Source organism: Podarcis filfolensis, assembly GCF_964270895.1.
Source record: "Podarcis filfolensis genome assembly, chromosome: 14".
In the NCBI taxonomy this organism is placed as follows: domain Eukaryota; kingdom Metazoa; phylum Chordata; class Lepidosauria; order Squamata; family Lacertidae; genus Podarcis; species Podarcis filfolensis.
Window position 1 is genome coordinate 23,965,595 of NC_139616.1, and position 22,411 is coordinate 23,988,005.

At 46.0% G+C, this 22,411-nt stretch overlaps 1 protein-coding gene across 5 annotated transcripts; it reads left to right on the forward strand.

Annotated features, from left to right (window-relative positions):
* The first annotated feature begins 2,291 nt into the window (after positions 1-2,291).
* ANKDD1A (ankyrin repeat and death domain containing 1A) lies at positions 2,292-21,092 on the forward strand. 5 transcript variants are annotated; one of them, XM_083586686.1, is made up of 16 exons: positions 2,292-2,665; positions 4,970-5,136; positions 7,011-7,114; positions 8,483-8,581; positions 9,666-9,764; positions 11,467-11,571; positions 11,777-11,875; positions 12,054-12,152; positions 13,508-13,606; positions 13,778-13,876; positions 15,798-15,896; positions 16,053-16,151; positions 17,296-17,391; positions 18,577-18,778; positions 19,861-19,992; positions 20,464-21,092. In XM_083586686.1, exons 2-16 carry the CDS (start codon positions 5,058-5,060, stop codon positions 20,523-20,525), a joined length of 1,572 nt encoding a protein of 523 aa, XP_083442812.1. In that variant the 5' UTR covers positions 2,292-2,665; positions 4,970-5,057; the 3' UTR covers positions 20,526-21,092. The 5 variants fall into 5 exon arrangements, with proteins under 5 accessions (XP_083442812.1, XP_083442813.1, XP_083442815.1 ...); XM_083586687.1 differs by lacking the exon at positions 4,970-5,136 and having other exon boundaries at positions 2,303-2,665; XM_083586689.1 differs by lacking the exons at positions 2,292-2,665; positions 4,970-5,136 and having other exon boundaries at positions 8,487-8,581; positions 9,625-9,764.
* Positions 21,093-22,411: the final 1,319 nt, after the last annotated feature.

A 22,411-nucleotide genomic window follows, 5' to 3' on the forward strand; every position in this document is an offset into this window, starting at 1 on the left:
GCTGTCCAAAGTGGGAAGCTCAGGTGAGCTGCTGCAGTTTGATGACCTCTCTTTGTAAACAGCTTTTGATGATGTTGTTGTTGTTGTTTTTACAATCAAGTAGTGTATACAGTTTTAATGAAATGAATAAAATGAATAAGGGGAGGGGTGGGTGGCTTTGGCGAGAGTGGTTGATGGGGTGTGAGGTAGGGGACTTGTGAATGAAACAAGGAGAGGTGCAGCCCCTGGTTTGTTACATAAGGATCCACAGAGAATAGCCTTGGTCAAGCATGTGTGAACATATGGAGCTTAAACTAGGAAAGGTGCATGTTCACCAGGCCTGTCCCACTGTCCCTACACACTCCCACTTCAGACCTTTGCATGTTCCCAGTTGCACTGTTCCCAGTTGTGATGAGGCTTCAGCCAGATGGGATCAGAAGAACTTTAGACCTTTGCATGGAATATGTGAAGGTCTCAAGTGGAGCCAGTACATGTGGCAATAAAAAAGGTGAAAGGTAAAGGACCCCTGGATGGTTAAGTCCAGTCAAAGGCAACTATGGGGTTGAGGCACTCATCTCGCTTTCAGGCCGAGGGAGCCGGCGTTTGTCCACAGGCAGCTTTCCGGGTCATGTGGCCAGCAGAACTAAACTGCTTCTGGTGCAACAGAACACTGTGATGGAAACCTGAACACACGGAAATGCCGATTACCTTCCTGCCACAGCGGTACCTATATATCTACTTGCAGTGGTGTGCTTTCGAACTGCTAGGTTGGCAGGAGCTGGAACAGAGCAACAGGAGCTCACTCTGTTGCAGGGATTCAAACCACCAACCTTCTGATCAGCAAGCCCAAGAGGCTGAGTGGTTTAGACCACAATATTAGGGATGTGGCAAACCTACCCAATTCATATTTTCCAAAGTGGTACGTGGACTGAAACACATATCATCAGGACCACAGAGGGTTGCCACCTCAAGCTCCTACACATGTAATAAGAAATTTTAAAGATGAAATAATGCTTGTGCATGCATAGTCAGTAGTCTAGAAAAATCAGGACAGATGGGAATTGTTGTCCAGCTAGATAAAGCTAGACTACAAGAAGTCTAGAAGCTAGTACCTATTCCTTGATTCTGATTTAATGGTTATTTTACCTAGAAAGCTCTTAACAAGTACATCTAGAATAATATTGCTGGGTTTGTATCATTTATTTGGATAGAAGTTTCTTCTGCAGCTATGGATTTATGCTGTTTTGATATGAATCTCTTTTTTGCATTTAATTATCTCTAATTAAAATGTCAAGTTAGGCACTCCGGGAGGCAGCCCACTGTGGAGTAAGATATAGATCCCCTAAATTAAATCACATAAACAAATAGAATTTAAGACACACATATAGCTAAAGACATCTTGATTACTATAAATTATGAAAGGGATATTTTATTTGTTTGTTTGTCCACTTATGAATCACTTCCCATAAAAATATCTCGAAGTGATTTTGCAGTAAAAACATCAACAAGAAATACAATGAAAAACAAGTCCATATATTAAAAAGCCATTTTCAAATCCAGTACAGATACAGACTGATTTAAAGATCTCCAGTTAGAAATCTTGATGAAAAGGGAGTTCTTCAATAGGTGCTGAGAAGACAACAGAAATGGTGTCTGTCTGATGTGTAGATGAATTGATTTTTGCATCTGTTTTGCAACATGGAGAATGCAAAGTATATTCCAGAAATCATCTGTGTGATTGCATGTTAGCTATGATTAGAAAAGTGTGAAAATGTTAGTGTGTATGTATGTGAAGACATGTGAGATATAAATTTAATAAATAAATCCAAGACATGAAAAGCAAAAAATGGGGGTGCACACACCATCTATTTAAAGCACATGGCCTCAAAGAATCTTGGGAACTGTAGTTTATTAAGGGTGCTGGGAATTGTAGTTCTGCAAGGGGGTAAATCCTCCAGATTATTTCATGCTGCTTTTTTAAGAAGTCTTTTGCATTGTGTGTGTGTGTGTGCATTTTAATAGTGATTGCTTTTTCCTTCTGTGTAAACCGCCCTGTGTCACCTTCCGTGTCAAGAGCGGGGCAGGTACAGAAAGGTCAATATTAACAGATGAATCGAAACCTCTCCAGACAGTGGAAGGCAGACACACCTCTTCATGCATCCCCTTTGCTCAATATTTAGACACACACGTGCCAATTCCTCTCTCTCCAGAGGCTGGGCCCAGCCTGCACCCATTCAGACACCGAAGTGGAGTGGGGGACAGGGCGCACGTGTGAATGCAGCTTCGCCCATGACAAGTCCAAGGGGAGCTGAGCTCCCTTTCTGTGTAATGGCTCACAGGCTATTTTAAGCACATTTCCCACAAGCCCCGCTAGGAGGAGACGGAGGGAAAAAGCAGCAGAAGCAGCAGAAGGAGATGCCGCCGCGGATGGAGTAATTTGACACCATCTTATCCTCCGCAGCCTGCACAGCTGGGCCGCGGGGCGGAGAGCGCGCCCCATGCCCAGGGCTTAAGGGATGCGCGTTCAAATCCTGGCGCCTGCTGCTGCTGCTGCGTTTAGCCAAAGGAGAGGCAGGCAGGCTTCTCCTGCCTCCGAAAGCGGAGGCCGGGCTACAGCTGGGATGCTCTGGCGGTGAGGAGCTTGCAGGGGCCATGGAGAACGACTTGGCTTCCGAGGATGACACCCGTAAGTGAAATGGGTGCGGGCTGTGGAGGGGGGAGAAACGAAGCGGGGTGGAGAGGGGTCCGAGGCAAAAGTAGAGGAAGAACCGAGGGCTCCTCTTGGACTTCCCACCGACTTCCTCGCTCTGTATAATGTGGCCGGTGCTGGCAGTGCCACTGCGGTCGAAGGTTTAAGTTCCCGCCCCGAGGAGCGTGCAATCGGGGTTGCAATCGGAAGGGAAAGCGGCGAAGTGAAAGGGGTTAGAGGAGGGAATGGGGGGGTGACACTGGATAAGTAGGGCTTCGAGTTGGGGGGGAGGGAGGGAGGATTGTTCCGTCGGAAAGGGGGAGCGGGGAGCAGCAGGCTTCGGCGGGGAAGGAGAAGAGTTCTTCCCGGCCTCTGCTGAAAGCCGCCTCGGCGCGCTCCTCGTGGAAGATCTGACCGAAATGGGCAGGAATTCGCCCGGTCCTCGAGCCCGTTGAGCCGGGGCGCTTGCGTTCCAGCTATTTGTGCTTTCTCTCTAAGACCCCTCACCTGAGAGTTGGGGCTTTTGTGGGGTTGTTCTTTGAGTGAGGATCAGATTTAGTCGCCTGCATTAGGGGCAGCCGATGCACGAAGTGGGCGCGCGCCTGCTGGTCCCCCTGGCGTACACGTGTAACTGCACCTTTTGAGTTTTGGAGGAGGAGCTGCAGGATCTGGAGCACGGTGCAGGTGGAGTGGGGAGAGTTGAAACCTTACACCCCGATACCACCCACCCTCTTCCGCCCCAAGAGCTTCTTGCCCAGCTGCAAGTGTGCAGGGGGTTAATTTTCATCAGGACCACAGAGGGTTAAAAAAGCCCTATCTATCTGCATGCTGAGGTCCCAATCCTGATTACACATCCATGGACGTGCGCACACAGAGAGAAAATAGCTATTTCAATAACAAGCTGGTGTTGGACTACATTTCCCATCATCCCTGAGCTTTGTCTTTGCTCTCAAGGAGTGATGTGAGCTGATGCCCAACAACGTCTGAATGTTACTACATTGGCCACTCTGGCGGCATGTTCACAAAACAGTTGTTGGTGATTATTGCACAGATACCCTGGCGTTGGTTAGCTAATTAATTGGGTGTCTGCGGCCGCTTCCATTTAAAAGCACTGTGATACCACTTTAAACAGCTATAAGGGTAACGGGACCCCTGACCATTAGGTCCAGTCATGGCCGACTCTGGGGTTGCAGCGCTCATCCCTACAGCTTCGGGGTCATGTGGCCAGCATGACTAAGCCACTTATGGCGAACCAGAGCAGTGCACAGAAACGCCGTTTACCTTCCCGCTGGAGCGGTACCTATTTATCTACTTGCACTTTGATGTGCTTTTGAAACTGCTAGGTGGGCAGGAGCAGGGACTGAGCAACGGGAGCTCACCCCGTAGTGGGGATTCGAACCACCGACCTTCTGATCGGCAAGTCCTAGGCTCTGTGGTTTAACCCACAGCGTCACCCACGTCCCTTAAACAGCTATAGCTTCCCCCAAATATTTATGGGAGCTGTTGCTCCTTAAGGGTGCCAAGAGATGTTAGGAAACCTACCTATTTATTTATATTTATGTATTTATATTATTATTATACACACACACACACACACACACACATACATACATACATATATGTAATATTTATATTTATATTTATTCCATACAACTTATACAAAGTATAACATGGGTGTCAGGCATCTTTTAAAATTTGGAATATACTTTACTGGTTCCAAAAATTGGAATAAATATATATATGTAAGAACAATAGTTTGGATCAAGACAATGGCCCATTTGGTCTAGCCTCTTGTTCTCACCATGACTGACCAGGTGCCTCCATGTGAAGCCCAAAAGCAGGACCTGAGTGGCAGCAGCGTCCCCACTTGTGATTCTCAGCGGTTAGTATTAAGAGGGGCATTGTCTCCAAAACTGGAGATAGCATATATCCATTGAAAGACCTGTAGAGTTGGAAAGGACCCTGAGGGATCAACAAGTCTAACCCTCCCCCGCTTTTGATGCAGCAATCTCAGTGCATGGTCTCCCATCCAATCTGAAACCATACTGGGACCCTGCTTAGCTTTGCAAATGTGCTAGCAGTTTTATTGCTGCACCAGTATGTGTATGTATGTTTAGCTTTATTGTTATATGAATTTGTCTAGCCTCCTTCTAAAGCCATCTAAGTTTATGTACAAGATCCACCCTTGATACATGACATCTGCAGCAGGTACAGTCTTTAAGAACAGGAGAGCCCTGCTGGCTCGGGTCAATGGCCCATTGAGTCATAGAACAGTATCTGGCGCAACTCCTTTCAATACAGGAATCTCAGCTAAAGCATCTGTGACAGATGGCCAGTCCCCTATTCTGTTCTCACAGTGGTCTCACAGATGCCCCAATAGGAAGCCCACATGCAAGACCTGAGTGCAACAGCACTGCCCTCTCTGCTTGTGATTCCCAGCAACAGGAATACAGATGCATACTGTGCAAGTAAGAATACAGTGGTACCTCGGGTTACAGACGCTTCAGGTTACAGACGCTTCAGGTTACAGACTCTGCTAACCCAGAAATAGTATCTCAGGTTAAGAACTTTGTTTCAGGATGAGAACAGAAATCGTGCTCCGGCAGCAGCAGGAGGCCCCATTAGCTAAAGTGGTGCTTCAGGTTAAGAACAGTTTCAGGTTCTTAACCCAAGGTATCACTGTATAGCCATTGTGGTGAGTAGCCATGGACTGCCTTATTCCCCATGAATTTGTCGCCATTAACTTCTCAAACTTAATCTGTTCCGGAAGTCTGTTCCAAAACCAAAGCGTTCCAAAACCAAGGTGCGCTTTCCCATAGAAAGTAATGCAAAATGGATTAATCCGTTCCAGACTTTTAAAAACAACCCCTAAAACAGCACTTTAACATGAATTTTACTATCTAATGAGACCATGGATCCGTAAAATGAAAGCAATAAACAATGTGCTGCAGTCACACAATCAATCAATCAATCAGTAGCTGAACTGGGTTCCACACAGTCACACACAAAAAAAGAGCCACAAAAAAACCCCCAAAAATAGACAGACCTCAGCGTAACACTCAAAACGAAAGTGTGGCTATCAAATAGGAAGCGTAAGACTAAAAACAGCACGTTCGGCATCTGAAAAAAGTTTGCAAACTGGAACACTTACTTCCGGGTTTGCAGTGTTTGGGTTCCAAGTTGTTTGAGTACCAAGGCGTTTGAGGACCAGGGTATCACTGTCTATAATATGAAGAGTGGATTATCCAAAAGGTGTCTCGCTCATTATAATTCTTAATAAAGTACCAACCTATTTGTTTATCCCAAAAGAAAATCGTTATATAGTTTTATAGATACGTCTTACCAAATTCCTTTCATTAATAACTGCTTTAAATCTGCTTCTTCCTGAAGCATGACTGTGAATTTAACAATAGTTCTCCCTCCGCCACCCTTCCCCTCCCTCCATATGTTTTTTACAGTTCCCTTCAGTTGACTTTATACTTGTCTCATGGCTGTAGAAAAAAACACAAGAAGGCAAGGGCATAAAGTGTGCTGTGTAAATCCACCCCTGCCCTGTCAGTATATGTGCGTGTGTGTGTTTTATGAAAGCTGTGGTTTATACTACCTCTAGTTTATTATAACTTATAAGTACTAGTCATCCTGTGTAAATAAATATCTCCGTTTCATCTTGGGGGTGGGCATTTCCTTCTAAAGCCCTCAGATCATACTTAGTTGTATTTTTATATATTCCTGTTCAAAGCTTGGCTATTTCAATATTAAATGGCTTATAGTCTTAAAAATAAATAAATGTTTTTTGAGGGGTGCCACAGCATCTGTAGGCAGAGCTGAGAGGGACTCGCTGCCTCTGAACTGGTCAATGTTGATAATTCTGAGCTAGGTGGACCAGTGATCTGCTTCAACTTGAGGCAACCCTCCTATGTTTCCTACATTCTGTCACTGTCTCCATTCCAATTTGGCTTTTATTGTGCTGAACCATCATGTTAGGGTGAGAAACCTTCTGCCCTGTGTTGCTGTCTGCTGCCATAGAGGATGCCCGTTGGGTCTTTGTGCGAGTCCCTGATCTGACTTTGCTCTATCCAAGGAGGCTTTGCTGGAGGCAGGAAATTCTGCTTCCGATGGCTTCCTAGCATGGGCCCATAACAGAATGATCCACCCTCTGAGACTGACTGAAGACTCCAAGCTAACTGTGCCGGACCATCTGTTCCATCTGTTCAGCGGGCACCTCCTTGCAGTCAACAATATGTACCCAGCTGCCTCTAGGATTTAATTTCTGTGTTTTTCCATCTTACAACCTGCACTGTAACCATCATTAACACCACCATGCCCTGTTTTTCTTCCCAAGTGCTTCTATCAGAGAAAGAGTTTCACGATGCGGCAAAGCGGAACAACACAGTGCGGATGAATGAGCTGATCAAGAGAGGGGTGGATGTCAAGGCCAAGAATAATGTAAGTGCTTACAGGGGATGGGGTCCAGATAATGTTGCGTGTTGCGGGCTCTTCCCCAAAAATCTGAATTGAGGTGACGAACCTGTGTCCCTCTGGATGTTGCTGAACTACATCTCCCATCATCCCTTGCCCTTGACCACGTTCACTGACGCTATCCGGGAACATCTTGATGGCACACAGGTTTCTACATCTTATCTAGACCCTTCACAGTTGGAACACAGGGACGTTTTGGGTTGCAGGAGAACAAAACCAAACCAAGTACAGTGGTACCTCAGGTTACAGACGCTTCAGGTTACAGACTCCGCTAACCCAGAAATAGTACCTCGGGTTAAGAACTTTGCTTCAGAATGAGAACAGAAATTGTGTTCCGGCGGCATGGCGGCAGCAGGAGGCCCCATTAGCTAAAGTGGTACCTCAGGTTAAGAACAATTTCAGGTTAAGAATGGACCTCCAGAACGAATTAAGTTCTTAACCCGAGGTACCACAGTAGATCCAAGAACTCTGTCCTGAGACTTTCCCCAATCTCCTTGAACAGCGAAGCTGAAATGGGGTCGGGAGGGAAAGGGACATATTTTCTGTTGCCAAACTCTCCCTCCAGTGTTTTATAAGCACTAAGCTAGCCCCAAAGTTAAATCAGCCCCAAATATATTTTTTAATTATTATACTGAGCATTTTTATCCCACTCTTCAGCCACAAAAGCTCCCAGAGCAGCTTACGAGACTTGCAGTGCGAAAGAGGTGGCACAAAAGGAAAAGGCATTAGGAGGGAGGAGGGGAAAAGGACACCCAGAAACTATGGGTGCTTCCGAGGCTGGATTTAGGTTTGATGATGCCCTAAGCTACTGAAGGTAATGGGGCCCTTTATATGTCCAGCTGTCCTTTGTCAACAACAAATTGTCGCTGTTTTTTGTGTTGAATATATGCTATATGGTAACTTATGGACCTAATAGGTCCATACACAACACAAAACACTGTTGCTGTATGTGGGTTTTATTTTATTTGTTTTTTATCTTATATTTTGGAAATGTACATTCAGTTGTTGTTTTTTCCCTTTAAATTTTTTAGGGGCCCCCAAAAGTGGGGCCCTAAGCTATAGCTTGTTTAGCTTATATGTAATTCCAGCACTGGGGGCTTCTAAGTTTATTGAATGTTCATCCTGATTTCTTTGCAGAGAAGTTAGACGATGGAGCACATCCACACCACCTTGAGTTCCTTGGAGGAAAGATTGGATAGAATGTAAAATAAATGAATATTTAGTTGCAGAGGGAAGGCGTGGCTGGGGGGGGCACTGACAGCAGTTTGCCCAGCACCCACCCACCTGTTCTGCATCCTTTTCTTCCCCCTACTTAACCTTGTCCTTCCTTTCCAGATAGACAGGACCGCTCTCCACTGGGCTGCAGGAGCTGGTCACGAACAGGCCGTCCGTCTTCTCCTAGACCACGATGCCTCTGTGAATGACGAGGACAACGTAAGCTTGAGGAGGATCTCAGCTCTTGCATCTGTGCGAAATGCGGCTGGCCTCTTAAAACCCAGCTCCTTGGTTGCTTTGAATGAGAACCTCCTCTAAGAAGCTTGCTTGGTTTATTTGTTTAAAATGTTTAGCCACCAATACAGGTGGTAAAATACAGGGAAGTGAAAAATGAATGTGTCATAAAAAAATAATAAAGGTTCTTTTCAAAAGGCAGAGGTGAATGATAGAGGCTCAGGGATAGCCTTCCTGAAACTGGTGCCCTTCAAATGTTTTGGGCAACAACTCCCAGTAGGGCAACTGGCTCTTCTGCATACGATGATGGTAGACGTTCATTGCCATGGACTTAACCAGCATACAAAGTACAAGTCACAAATGCTAAAATGCGATGTGACATCACTTTGGCAGCAGTTTATTATAGGCATATGCTAAACCAGCATATATTTTTAGAAAAATGCAACCAGGTCCCAGGGTCAATCCCCAGCATCTCCAGGTAAAGTTAAAGGGACCCCTGACCATTAGGTCCAGTCGCGGACGACTCTGGGGTTGCGGTGCTCATCTCGCTTTATTGGCCGAGGGAGCTGGCGTTTGTCCTCAGACAGCTTCCGAGTCATGTGGCCAGCATGACTAAGCCGCTTCTGGCGAACCAGAGCAGTGCACGGAAACGCCGTTTACCTTCCCGCTGGAGTGGTACCTATTTATCTACTTGCACTTTGATGTGCTTTCGAACTGCTAGGTTGGCAGGAGCAGGGACCAAGCAACGGGAGCTCACCCCATTGCGGGGATTTGAACCGCCGACCTTCTGATCGGCTAGCCTTGGCTCTGTGGTTTAACCCACAGTGCCACCCGCGTCCCATCTCCAGGTAGGACCAGGAAATAATCCTGGTCTGAAACCCTGGCAAACTACTGCCAGTCAGTGTAGACAATACTGAGTTAGATGGACCGAAAGGTCTGTCTCAGTGTAAGGCAGCTTCCTACATTCCTAGAACACACAACTTTCTCCTAGGCAAATTGAGCAAGGACTAACTGCCATTTTATTCCAGACCCAAGATGACCTTTCTTCTGTCTCTCTCTGGCTACCCAGTTTGGGATGAACGCCCTCCTCTTGTCTGCCTGGTTTGGCCACCTCCGTGTCCTTCAGATCCTTGTCACTGCTGGTGCCAAAATCAACTGCCAAAACAAGGTATGGCATCGTTCCTTGGCTCCCTGGTATTAACAGCTTTGTATGACAGAGAAAGAGAGATTCCTTCATTACCTTTTGACTGCATGTGTGGGTTGATTGCAGAATCTATAAATTTTTAAAAGTTTGAAATCTGAATAAGCAATTTAGGGTGTTTCCAGGCAGTCAGAGTGGTAGTCAACTCAGTCTTACTGAGGGCAGACCCACTGAAATTAATGGACCTACTCCAAGTAAAACTCAGTTGAATACTGCCCTCACTAATTTGCAGGTGGAAATCGTTTGAACACCAGCAAATTCAGGTTGCACTGTGACTGGCAAATTTAAAGGAAGATCCAAATGGTACAGTTAAAGCACATGGCGTCTCTCAAAGAATCATGGGAACAGTAGTTTCACCTCGACAGAGCTATAGTTCCCAGCAACCTTAAGCAACAATTCCCATGATTCCTTGGGGGAAGTCACATGCTCTAAATGTGTGTTGAGTGTGATTTAAATGTGTGGTGTAGATCTTCCCTTGGGATGTACATTTACAGTGGATTGGGGCTCTTGCATAGCAAACACACTTCCCAAGAAAGCCCTGGACTGTCTACGCTGAGGAAAGTAATGGTAAAATGCACTGGAAACTGGGGGATGAAAATTGCCTGGTACATCATTTGCTCCACAAGTTCCTCTCTCCTTCCTGCCAGCCTAATGCAAATGTTTGCAATGACCAGTCTTAAACCTGATGACCTTTATCACATGCATGCAGTTCCTTTGGCCTGAACTGAAACCACTCAGAGATGCATGTCTCCCAAGGCACGCGGAAGTGGCTGCGAAAGTAGCCTCATAGCAGCTGGGGGCTCTTAGTCAGGAGCATCCAGTCGTCCTGTGTGGGCAGGTGGTGTTTGCTCAGCGGGGCAAGTTTGGAACTGTGTAAAGCATACATAGCCAGAAGGGCAAGGCTGTATATTTTTTATAATAAATAACTTAAGATAAGCATGGAGGATATTTTTGGCACTCAATGAGGCTGTGGTGGTTGTAAAGTGCAGGGGAAAGTTCATGCAACTCCAAAGAGGAAGAGTTGACTGCTTTGTCCTCGTCCGCCTCCATTCCTGGAATTCCCATCTTCAATATGTTCGTCACACTTCCTCTGTTAAAAATACATTGCTCAGGGATACTAGATCAGGAGTGAGGAGCTCTTTGGAAGCCCAAGGGCTGCATTTCTTTGTGGGCAAGCTTTGGGTAGTGGACCCACCCAGTGGTGGCTGGGGTCAGAACAATAGAAGGAAATTGAATTTTATTATTTTGGTCACAGACCAGTTCCAGCCCACATACAATATCAAGGAAGTCATAAAACATGATAGGGATACATTTGAATATGCAATTAGGTTTAATTGGACTGATGGGAGCTATACAGTGGTACCTTGGGTTAAGTACATAATTCGTTCCGGAGGTCCGTTCTTAACCTGAAACTGTTCTTAACCTGAAGCACCACTTTAGCTAATGGGGCCTCCCGCTGCTGCCGCACCATCGGAGCACAATTTCTGTTCTCATCCTGAAGCAAAGTTCTTAAGCCGAGGTACTATTTCTGGGTTAGCGGAGTCTGTAACCTGAAGCATATGTAACCTGAAGCGTATGTAACCCGAGGTACCACTGTAGTTCAAAACAGTTTGTGTGTTAGGCCCACATCTCAGGAACTGAATCCTATTCCTTTTTTCCCCCCTCCCAGAATGGTCGCAACTTGTTGCATTGCGCAGCCCAAAGAGGTCATATCAGGGTCATTGAGTTCATCATGGAAGACCTTGAAGATGTGCAGCTGGATAAGAAAGACAAGGTGGGAATTTTTCGGAACAGTCTAAGACACTGGATTTTTTTGTAAATAGCTCTTGTTTTTCAAATATGTTATCAGGCAGTGACTGTCCCAAAGTCACTCTGTGAGCTTCATAGCCAAGTGTGGATTTGAACCCTGGTCTCCCAGGTCCTAGTCTAACACCATAACCACTATACCACAATGACTCTCATCCTTTCTCTCCTTAAAGATGGACAGGACGGCATTTCATCTGGCTGCTGAGAATGGGCAACTGGAGGTGGTTGACTTCCTGATTCGCTTAGGTTGTGCCTGCAGAATCAAAGACAAGGTATGAAAAGGAACAGGAATCAGCATCCCGTTCAGTCCAGTTGCTGTTGTCTGTGGGTCTTCCTCACCCTTTGGGGCTTTGCTTATTTCCTCTCCATCTAGACTGGCCCTTAAATTATTGGTACTTTGAGAGGATATTACCCACACTTATTTCTATTGGATGTCACCTTGATTTGCAGGAGAAGAACACAGCGCTTCATCTAGCTGCCAAGAATGGTCATGCAGAGGTGCTGCAGAAGCTTATAGATGTAGGAATGAACCTTGATGAGAAGAATACGGTGAGAAGAAGACCTTTGCTAGTTTATTATGTTTATCTCCTCCTTTTCCTTCAAGGCATTCAAGGTGATGTACATAGTTGTCCTCCCCATTTCACCCTCACAACAACCCTGTGAGGTAGGTTAGACTGGGAGATAGTGGCTGACCTAAGGCCACCGATTGGTCATTGTCCCTGAGTGGGCTATTGAACCAGGTGTGCTCAGAGTAGACCAAGTGAAATACAACACACTTAAATTCCTGTGATTTCAATGGATCCAATTAACATGGGGTACCGCTCATGGTCTTGCAGGTCCTGATCTGACACTCTAACCATCCTTTGAGGAACATAGTTCACTCAGTAGGAAGAGTACACCATGAAGATGCCATACCCGTCAACTGTCCTGATTTAAGCAAGGCATCCCGGAATTGCAGAAGCCACTCCAGCTTCTGACTGGATCATGAGATGTCTGGTTTTGGCTTCTGAAAGAGTGTGGCCCCGAAAGATGTGCATTGGGGGAGAGGGCGTGCTCTCGCGAGATTCACCTAGCTCCCGCGAAAGTGCAGCCCTGAAAGATGTACAGAGTAGCTGCCCCAGGTGCTCCTCTTGCCCTTGAGCACCACAGCTCAGGTATGCCACTCTAGCAAGGAGCAGCCAACTATAGGAGCAGAACCGTAAGCAGCAGCATGTGGACCCCAACAGAGGAGGAAAAATATGGTATGGGCAGGTGCCAAGGCTCTTTTCCTTCCGCCTCTGCTCCTGCCATGTGCACTGTGATGGTTAGTGGGGAGGGGAGTTGGGAAGTTGCTCACTTGCTCGCTCTCGGCCCTGAAAAACTCGTTTGGGGGAGGCCATTCTCTCTCGCAAGTCACATGACTCATGTGGGCATGCGGCCCTGGAAGCCAAATGTCAGGGTTTTCCTCTGCGGAATGTTGGAGGGTATGAGATTCATGAAAGTATTTGTGGAGGTGGGGAGGACAGCGGAGAAGGAGGAGGTTGAGTTCAGTCATTGATTGGCACCAGTTTCTGGAGGAAATATATTGCCACTTCTTGGCCCAGCTCAAAAAGCTGAATGGCAAGATCGCTAAGGAGAGGGAGAGTACAGGAGTTCTCTTTTTTGGCACCTGCTAAAAACATTTTTGTTTTTAGACATGGAGAATGTTGATGTGTTTCAATCTGGTTTTTAGCTTATTGTTGGTTTTAATTATTTTTGAAAGTTTAAAATAGTTATTTTTAACTGATCATTTCATTGTTTAATTGTTTTTGTAAACCACTTTGTGGTTTTGTTTTGTTTTGCGCTATCAAATAGTATGTACATTTTATGAAATAATAAATAATTAGAAGTGCAGTCAGGGTTCCCCTCTTCTTCTCCCTTCCCAGGAAGGGTTAAGCGCCCTGCACTTGGCTGCTGAAAATGGTCATCATGGCTGCATGAAGCTGCTCCTGGAAGCCGGCTGTGATGTCAACATCCAAACTCAGGTCAGTGGCTCTCACTGGAAGGTGATGCCCATCTCAGCTCCCCTGAAGGAAGGATGCTGAGGATTATCAGGGGCAGCTGATAAACAATAAAATAATTGGGATTGAGTTAAGGCAACCTTGGGCCACATGGACAATCTCTGTACTGTCTGAACGGTGTTTTCTCTCTCTCAGAAAAAGATGACCTGCCTTCATTATGCTGCACAAAATGGCTATGAGATCATGGCCAGGATCCTTATTGATGCAGGAATTCACACAGATACACTGAATTACGTAAGTAGCTCATTTGGTCGGGTACCACCTACAGCAATTTTGCGCCTCTGAGCAAAGAAAGAAGGAGTAAGAGTCCATTGGGTCTGTTGAGTCCATCCTTGGACTCTCTTTGTAGGAGTGGTGCTGTAAGTTAAGAAGGCTAAGAAGCTCAGCAGCCAAGCCATTGTTGTCTAGGATAGCTTTCGCCAACTGGCTCCCTCCAAATGTTGTTGGACTACAACTCCCAGCAACCTCCAGTCAGCAGCAGTGAAAGCTGGCTTGGGACACCCTTCCCCCAGCTTGCTGCCCCCTCCAGATGTTTTGGATCAGCCCCAGTCAACATGCCAGCTGGTGGCTGCTGGGAGTTGTAGTCCAAAGCATTTGGAGTGCACCAGATTGGGGAAGGTTGATCTGGTTCAAATCAAGTATGTGATATTCCACCCCACAAGAACTTCTTGGCCTTTGCACCACCAGAGGGCTCTTAATACATAAGAACATAATAAGAACCTGGCAGCTGGATCCTGACGCCTCTCTAGTCCAGCTTCTTGTTCTCCCCGTAGTCAACAAGATACTTCTGGGAGGCTCACAAGCAGAACAAGTGCTCTTCCCACTTACGACTTCCAGCTACTGGGAACAAGGCATCCTTCCTCCAACTGTGGAGGATGCACCTGTTTTAGCAGAAGCTAAGCTTGTCTCAGACGCGAGTGGTGCTGTGGGTTAAACCACAGAGCCTAGGACTTGCCGATCAGAAGGTCGGCAGTTCGAATCCCCCTGACGGGGTGAGCTCCCGTTGCTCGGTCCCAGCTCCTGCCAACCTAGCAGTTCGAAAGCATGTCAAAGTGCAAGTAGATAAATAGATACCGCTCCGGCGGGAAGGTAAACAGTGTTTCCGTGTGCTGCTCTGGTTCACCAGAAGCGGCTTAGTCATGCTGGCCACATGACTCGGAAGCTGTACACCGGCTCCCTCGGCCAATAAAGCAAGATGAGCGCCGCAACCTCAGAGTCGTCTGCGACTGGACCCAATGGTTAGAGGTCCCCTTTACCCTTTTAAGCTTGTCTCAGGTCTGGTCAAGTGCCTGGATGGGAGGCCCAATATTCACCACATTTTTATGGCAGAAGAAATGGGGGGATATTAATGTGCTGTGCTAAATCACCTGGCTCTTATTGAATCAGGAGGACTTGTACCTCCACATTTGGCTTTACACGCAAAAGGTCTGAGGGTCAGTTCCTGACATTCCAGTGAACCGTAGCTCAGTGGTAGAGCAGCTGCCTTGCATGCAGATCCCTGGTTCAACCCCCAGCATCTCCAAGCAGCTCTGAAATTCTGGAGAGATGCTGCCTGTCAATGTTGACAATGCCGAGCTAGATGGAACAATTGTCTGACTCGGTATAAGGCAGCTTTGTTATGTTCCTAAGAGGTAGGAAGGCTAAGAAAGGCATCTTCTTGAGAACTTGGAAGGGACAAATACTGTGTCTCCATAAGCTTCATATAATGCTGCTTTCCATTGCTACAGTTTCTGAGGGAATAGTTATGTCAGTCAGTTGCAGCAAAAACAAGATGTTAAAGCAGCTTTCCCCAAACTTGACTCTCCAGCTGTTTTTGGACTACAGTTCCCATCACCCCTGGCCACTGGTCCTGCTAGCTAGGGATGATGGGAGTTGTACTCCAAAAAAAGCAGGAGACCCAAGTTTGGGAAACCCTGTGTTCTTTAATGGCAATATATTGATGGCCTCTCTGCCTTCAGGCTTTTAGCCCTAAAACCTGTTTCCAGTGTCAGAGCAGAATGGGTGCCTTTGCACACCTGCCGAGTTCTGTACCTGTTCCATTGAATAATGCTGTCATGTTAAGAGACAGACCTTCTAGCGCAGAGGATGTACCTTAGAAGGCAGACTTCCCCCACTTCAACTGTACACAAAACTATCAGTGTGCTTCATTTTACAGCAAAATGCATCAGCTATGCACGTTGCGGTGCTACAGAATCACCCAGCCATCGTTAAACTCCTAATTGATGTTGAATGTGACCTGGATATCCCTGATAATGTAAGACTTTTATTTTATTTTAAAGAAATAAACTGTATGGTTTCATGCTATTGATACACGATCTACATGTCCCAAATGTTAAGAGACCACCAGTGCTCCACCATAGAGCAATAGGCCCTCATTAATACTAGCGCCTAATTTTCTGTTTTTACCCAGAGGCAGCAGAGCCCACTGCATATTGCTGCAGAGCATGGGAGACAAGACATTGCTGAGATGATTCTTATCGCTGGGGTGAACTTAAAACTAACGGACAAGGTAATAATTCCATCGCAGACAAGTAGCACCTTCTCAGTCATGGTTGGAATAGAATGCAAGCAATCAGCATACAGATATTTGAACGGAAACATTAATACTATTTTGGACTTCAGAAGAAACTGAAGGCAGATGACACTCAAAAGAAGTTTTAATAAAGAAAAGAACCCATGTGCTTCCCAGGAACTGGAATTCAGTGGTATGCCATCCTGATTTGTAGGCACTGATAGCCTTATGCTTGAGGTATCCACCTCACCCGTTTTTAAAGCCATCCATGTTGGCAGCCACCACTATGTCTTTGTGGTGGGGAATTCTGTAGTTTAGCCGAGTGCTGTGTTATTTGGATGGTTGGTATGTTTTCATTTGTTGTCTCTCCTGAATCTCCCACCGTGGTTTTTGCCAGAGCCTTGCAGAGAAGCTGCAAAGCAGAGCAACATTTTTTGCAATGTTGCAAAGGTAGAAATATCATGACCCGGCAATGGACCGAGCACATTAGGCAGTTGTCATACGATTGTGCATGGGTGAATGAGCCCCAAACGACAGAACATTTCTCTCTCTCCTCCTTCCACTTGGATTCCCTTTTTCACTTGCTGCAGGGAGCTTATGAAATTTGCCTGGTCCCCTGTTCAAAATTTGGACAAAAACACATTTCCTTCCCTGAAGCAATTCCTTGCAGGTTGCTCTACACACACACACACACACACACACACACACACACACACGTACAGTATGTTAAATTTCTGGAGAAATATTACAAAATCATATTATGCATCTTTCATCAGTGGAAAATGACAGAAGTCAAACCACTTGGAGCTTTCTTCCTTACAGTCAAGTGGCATATAATTTTATGAGCTGAATACTGTTTGTTCATTTAAAAAAGTGATAAATGCATTAATGCTGTTGTGCGATTTTTGCTGTGAGATTTGGAAAGCCTATCCAGACACATAGTTGGCTGATGTGTTTTGAACTTGTCTTATTTTAATGATCTTTTACATGCTTTTAATTACTTGTTTTTACACTGTTTATCGATAATCATAATACTGATTGTAAAGCACTTAGTGGTTTTATTACCATCAAGCGGTGTATAAGTTTTGCTAAAGAATAATAAAATAATCTTTCCTTCTGCTGCTCTTACCTTTGATTTCAGCAAGGTAAAACATCCCTAGATATTGCTGCCCGTGGCAACCACATCAACCTGGCTGACATGATCATCAAAGCAGATAGGTTTTACAAATGGGAAAAGGTAGGTGGGCATTATGGAATATCCAAACATTCATGTATACAGTGGTACCTCGAAAGTTGAACAAAATTCGTTCCGGAAGTCTGTTCAACTTCCAAAACCTTCGGAAACCAAAGCGCGGCTCCTGATTGGCTGCAGGAAGCTCCTGCAACCAATTGGAAGTCGCAGAAGCCCTGTTGGAAGTTCGGGTTCCAAAGAATTTTTGCAAACCAGAACACTCACATCCAGATTTGCAGTGTTTGGGAGCCAAAATGTCCAAGTGCCAAGGTGTTCGGGATCCAAGGTACGAGTGTGTGTGTGTGTGTGTGTGTGTGTGTGTGTATCTCTATCTCTATCTATGGGCTTGTGGGTATGGAATGTTCACAGATACAGCTGCTGAAGGGAAAGGTGTCAGCAACAGAATGTTGATAAGCAGTGCAGGTGCTGTGAATGAAAGAAGAGGTCAGTTTGGCTGGAGTAGAGATGACAAAGAAGAGTGTGCTCTTGGCAAGGGCGAAGCATGTGATGAGGTGGCCATGTGTCCTTGCTTTACAAAGGATGGTCCTCTTTTTGAAGATCTGTCAGAGGCAGCCTTATGTTTAAAGGTGTCTTCCATTTGAATGGCTGTCTGGTCCAAATGTGAAGATAAAGAACCCTAAGGCAGGAGAAAAGGAAAAGGGGCCTTGAAGTTGCCCATCAATGGTTAGAAGCACCAGGTAAAAGGTAAAGGTAAAGGACCCCTGGACGGTTAAGTCCAGTCAAAAGCGACTATGTGGTTGCGGCGGTCATCTCGCTTTCAGGCATAGGGAGCCAGCATTTATTCAAGACAGCTTTCCAGGTCATGTGGCCAGCAGGACTAAACCACTTCTGGCACAATGGAACACTGTGAATGAAACCAGAACACACGGAAACACCGTATACCTTCCCGCCACAGCAGTGCCTATTTATCTACTTGCACTGGTGTGCTTTCGAACTGCTAGGTTGGCAGGAGCAGGGACTGAGCAACGGGAGCTCACCCTGTCACGGGGATTCGAACCGGTGGCTTTCTGATCAGCAAGCAAACTCAGCAGGCAGGCACCTCCTTCACTCTGCACCCACTTAGAGCCATTATAGACAGCTTGGAGAAAACATTTGTCAGTAGTAGAGGAAATAAAATTTTGGGGGGAATTTCAAGCTAGTAGTGAATCAGCTCTTTCCACTTTTTTGTAGGATAATCTGAACAGCGACTCCGACTCCTGGGTAGCCAAGCACTTAACCTTCAAGCAGGACCACCGGATGGAGACGCAGCACATCCGCTCCGTCATGTGGAGGCTTGCGACCAAATACCTCAAACCCAACGAGTGGAAGAAGCTGGCACATTACTGGAAATTCACCGAGGCTCATATCAGAGCCATTGAGCACCAGTGGGCAGGTAGGTCGGTTGCTCAGACGAAGCAACTTCCCGTGCACTTTTAGGAAGAGTGTTTCCCAGCTCCTGCCTACCTGGAGACTGAACCAGGAACCTTCTGTGTGCAAAGCAGTTAACAGTCCATCCCCGATCACTCACACAGAAGGCATGTAGGAGGGTTTTCTGAGAGGCTCCCTGCTGCCTCTCTGCATGAGTCACTTGCCAGCTGCCAACGGAGGGCTTCAACTTAGGCAGAAAGCACAGAGAGTGGTGCTTTGAGGTCAGCTTAATCCCAGTGCCTGAGTGTGTAAACAGTAAAATTTTGCCCCTCACCGATCAAAATGTTTGGGGAACACTTTCAAAGACAGAATCAATAGCCTGATATTAGAAGCAAATTTGTGAAGTAAGGAGGAGGTGCTTGGAGGTTTGTGAAAGGAACCCCCTTGCCTTCTCAAACAACTGCACTCCAGGATCTGCCTTTGCCAACCTTGGCCATATTTACACAATATATACTTAAAGCACTACGGTAACTTAAACAGTCATGGCTACCCTAAATTAATCCTGGGAACTGCCATTTGTTAAGAGTGCTGAGCTTTGTTAGGAGACCCTTAGTCCCCTCACCAAACTACACTTCCCAGAGTTCCCTGAGGTGATTGTTAAACCACTCTGGAAATTGTGGCTCTGTGGTGGGAATAGGGGTCTCCTCACAACTCTCAGCACCCTTTGAAACACTACACTTCCCAGGATCCTTTGGGGGAAGCCATGACTGAACAGTGCTACCATACTGCTTTAAATGTGTGGTGTAAATGTGGCCCTGGGGTTCTCCAGCTGTTTGGTCTCTCATCAGCCTCAGCCTGATAACACTGTAATCCAAAACAGCTGGAGGACACGGAGATGGTGACAGCTGTGGTAGATAGTATTCTCCCAAGGTGGTGGCCATGTCCCAAATTATAGGCATTTTTCCTATAACAAAGAATCTGGTTGTGACTGTTCCAAGTCAAGTCCACAGCTAATCACTCTTCACACTTAAGCCATAAGACACTATGAAGCATTTAAGGGTCTTTGTACATGTGTGTGAGCCTGCTATCCCCCGTTCTTCTTTCTAGGCAGCAAAAGCTACAGAGAACACGGTCATAGGATGTTGCTCATTTGGCTCCATAGCGTGATTATGGCAGGGGAAAACCCAGTCAAAGGACTGTATGAAGGCCTGGTGGGCATCGGAAGAAGAGACTTGGCAGGTAAGGGTCACCTGGTTTTGCATGAAATTAGCTGGGCTATCCAGCCCATCTTTATCAGTGTCAGCTGAATTTTATCCTGTAAAAAGTAGGCATGCTTAAGCCTCGTTCCTTATCGTTCAGGAAATGTGTTGTACTTTTTAGTGTGTTGCACTAGGACATGCGCGATCTGGGTTCAAATCCCTACTGGGCAACCTTGGGCCAGTCACTGCCTCTCGGCATAACTGACCTCATAGGGTTGTTGTGAGAATAAAATGGGGGTTGGGGAGGGGGTGGAGAACCATGTATGACACCTTGAATTCCTTGGAGGAACACAGTATTGTTATGTATGCAAGAAATAAGTAAATAAATAAATAAAGTCTATCACTCAAAATCTCTCAGGGAAAATTCAGACGTCTTGTTCAAGCCTAGTTTAGCATAGATGGCTATCAAGAAATCTGAAGGACGTAAGAACTGAAATTTGTTTTCAAACAGAAAGCATCAGGAAACAGGCGAATGCAGACTCCACCTCACCGAGGAAGTGCACCGCGATGTGATACCAGTAAGAGCACAGGAAACCTCCTGTTTTTGCTGCTTCAGAAGTTTCACGCTGGAGCCACAGCAAGCAAAATGGACAATTCTGAACTGTTGGTTGGAAGGTATCCATAAACTCTCTTTCCAAGGGCTTCTTGCCATAGCAAATGGCAACCGTATCCACTATCCACTCAAGATCAGGTAACAATGCAAGTTGGTACATCAACAGGCTCTGCTCACGGCAATGCATTCTTTATAGTAAAGAGAAGGCACGATTCTCAAAACATGGGAGACCAGGAAGTGAAATATACACCATATTTTCCAGATCTAAAACTAAGGTTACAATCTCAAGTTCTGGGATGGCCCAGGATGTTTTGCTGCTTCAGGAAAACTCCCCACTGCCACTGGATCCAATCCCTCTCCGCAGCTGTACCCTGCCTGTGACAGAGGAGGTGGGTTTGTGGCAACCGTGGAGGCAGGGACACACCCACGTAGGAGGCAGCAATGGTGAATAACATGCTCTTCGATCTCAGTTAGGCCATCAGAGGCAACGGTCTTCATGGGTGGGCCAGCCCTGCTCAAGTAAACCTCGTTAACAGCATTTGCTAATCAGTCATTTATATTGATTTAAGAGTGTAATGGGACATGCATAACAATGTTTCTCAGCTGGAAAATCTCACTGTGAAATAAGAAAACACTGCAATTCTCCCAGTTTTTCTAAACGCACCTCCATTGTGGTAGGGGTAGCTACGATTGCAGGGAAAAAACTGATTTAAGTTTCACTAAAGAATGATGGCATCATGTTCCACCATTGGAGACTGCACAGAGAGAGACGCCTAGAATTCTGCTCTTGTGTCAGTCAGGTGCTAGCGTGCCACGTTTATTTCTCAGTGTAAGCTGTTTACATTCTCCCATGCAGGCATATTTTTTAAAAAAACAAGAATTTTATGAAGAAGCCCCACCCACCCTTAGATCTCTCTCTGTGCAAAAAAGCCAAGCACACCATTGGGCCAGAGTTAAGTGTTTGTTAGTTCCACGGACTCCAAGACATACAATTAGATGCATGCTTACTTTGAGTTGGATTGTGGCCTAGGTTAGCAGATCTTTTTCCAGTCTGAGGACTACGGTATATTCCCTCCTGGACAACCTCCAGGGACCCTTTTGCCAGTGGCAGGTAGGGCCAGAAGTGAAAACCGGCTGGAGGCCCAAGTGTGACACTAGGGTTGCCCTATTTCAAAAAGTGAAAATCTAGATGCAAAAGCTGTAGAGCATTTTTTGTGGCAAAGTTATTGAGCTATCCAGGGTTTCAACAGGGGTCTCTCCTCTCCTCCACCCTGGAGACTGAACCCGAGACCTTCTGCAGGCAAGACAGATGCTCTACCCAGGGTCCTTCTACTGAAGAAAACACATCTTTTCCTTTAATTCTTATGGAGTATTTGTGTGTCTGAAAGCAATGGTGCAGATAGATGCTGCACCTGCAAACAGATGCCCCAGCTGCATGCTTCTCGAGCACAAGAATGCCCTTTGAGTGTTACAGCAGAAGACGAATCAGCCATTTATTTTATGTTCTTCATGAAGCAGATTTCATATGAACTTGGATGGAGCATGAGACTTCAGTGCCTAATAAACAGTGGGCAGCTACCTCATGCTTTTTGCACCATGTCCCCCCCACCCCCGAAGGAGTAGCTTGACTCAGTCCATGTGAAATATACTAGGGTCGACTTGATTTAGAACTGCATACTAAGAACCAAAGCTAATACTTTGGTAATCCATGCTTAACCTCTTATTTTTGTACACCTTAGAGCAGAGGTGGAACTTTGTAGGCCCCCCCCCCCGAAGTTGATGGACTCCAACTCCCATTGTCCTTGAGCCATGGGGCCATGCTGGCTGATGGGAGTTGAAGTCCAAC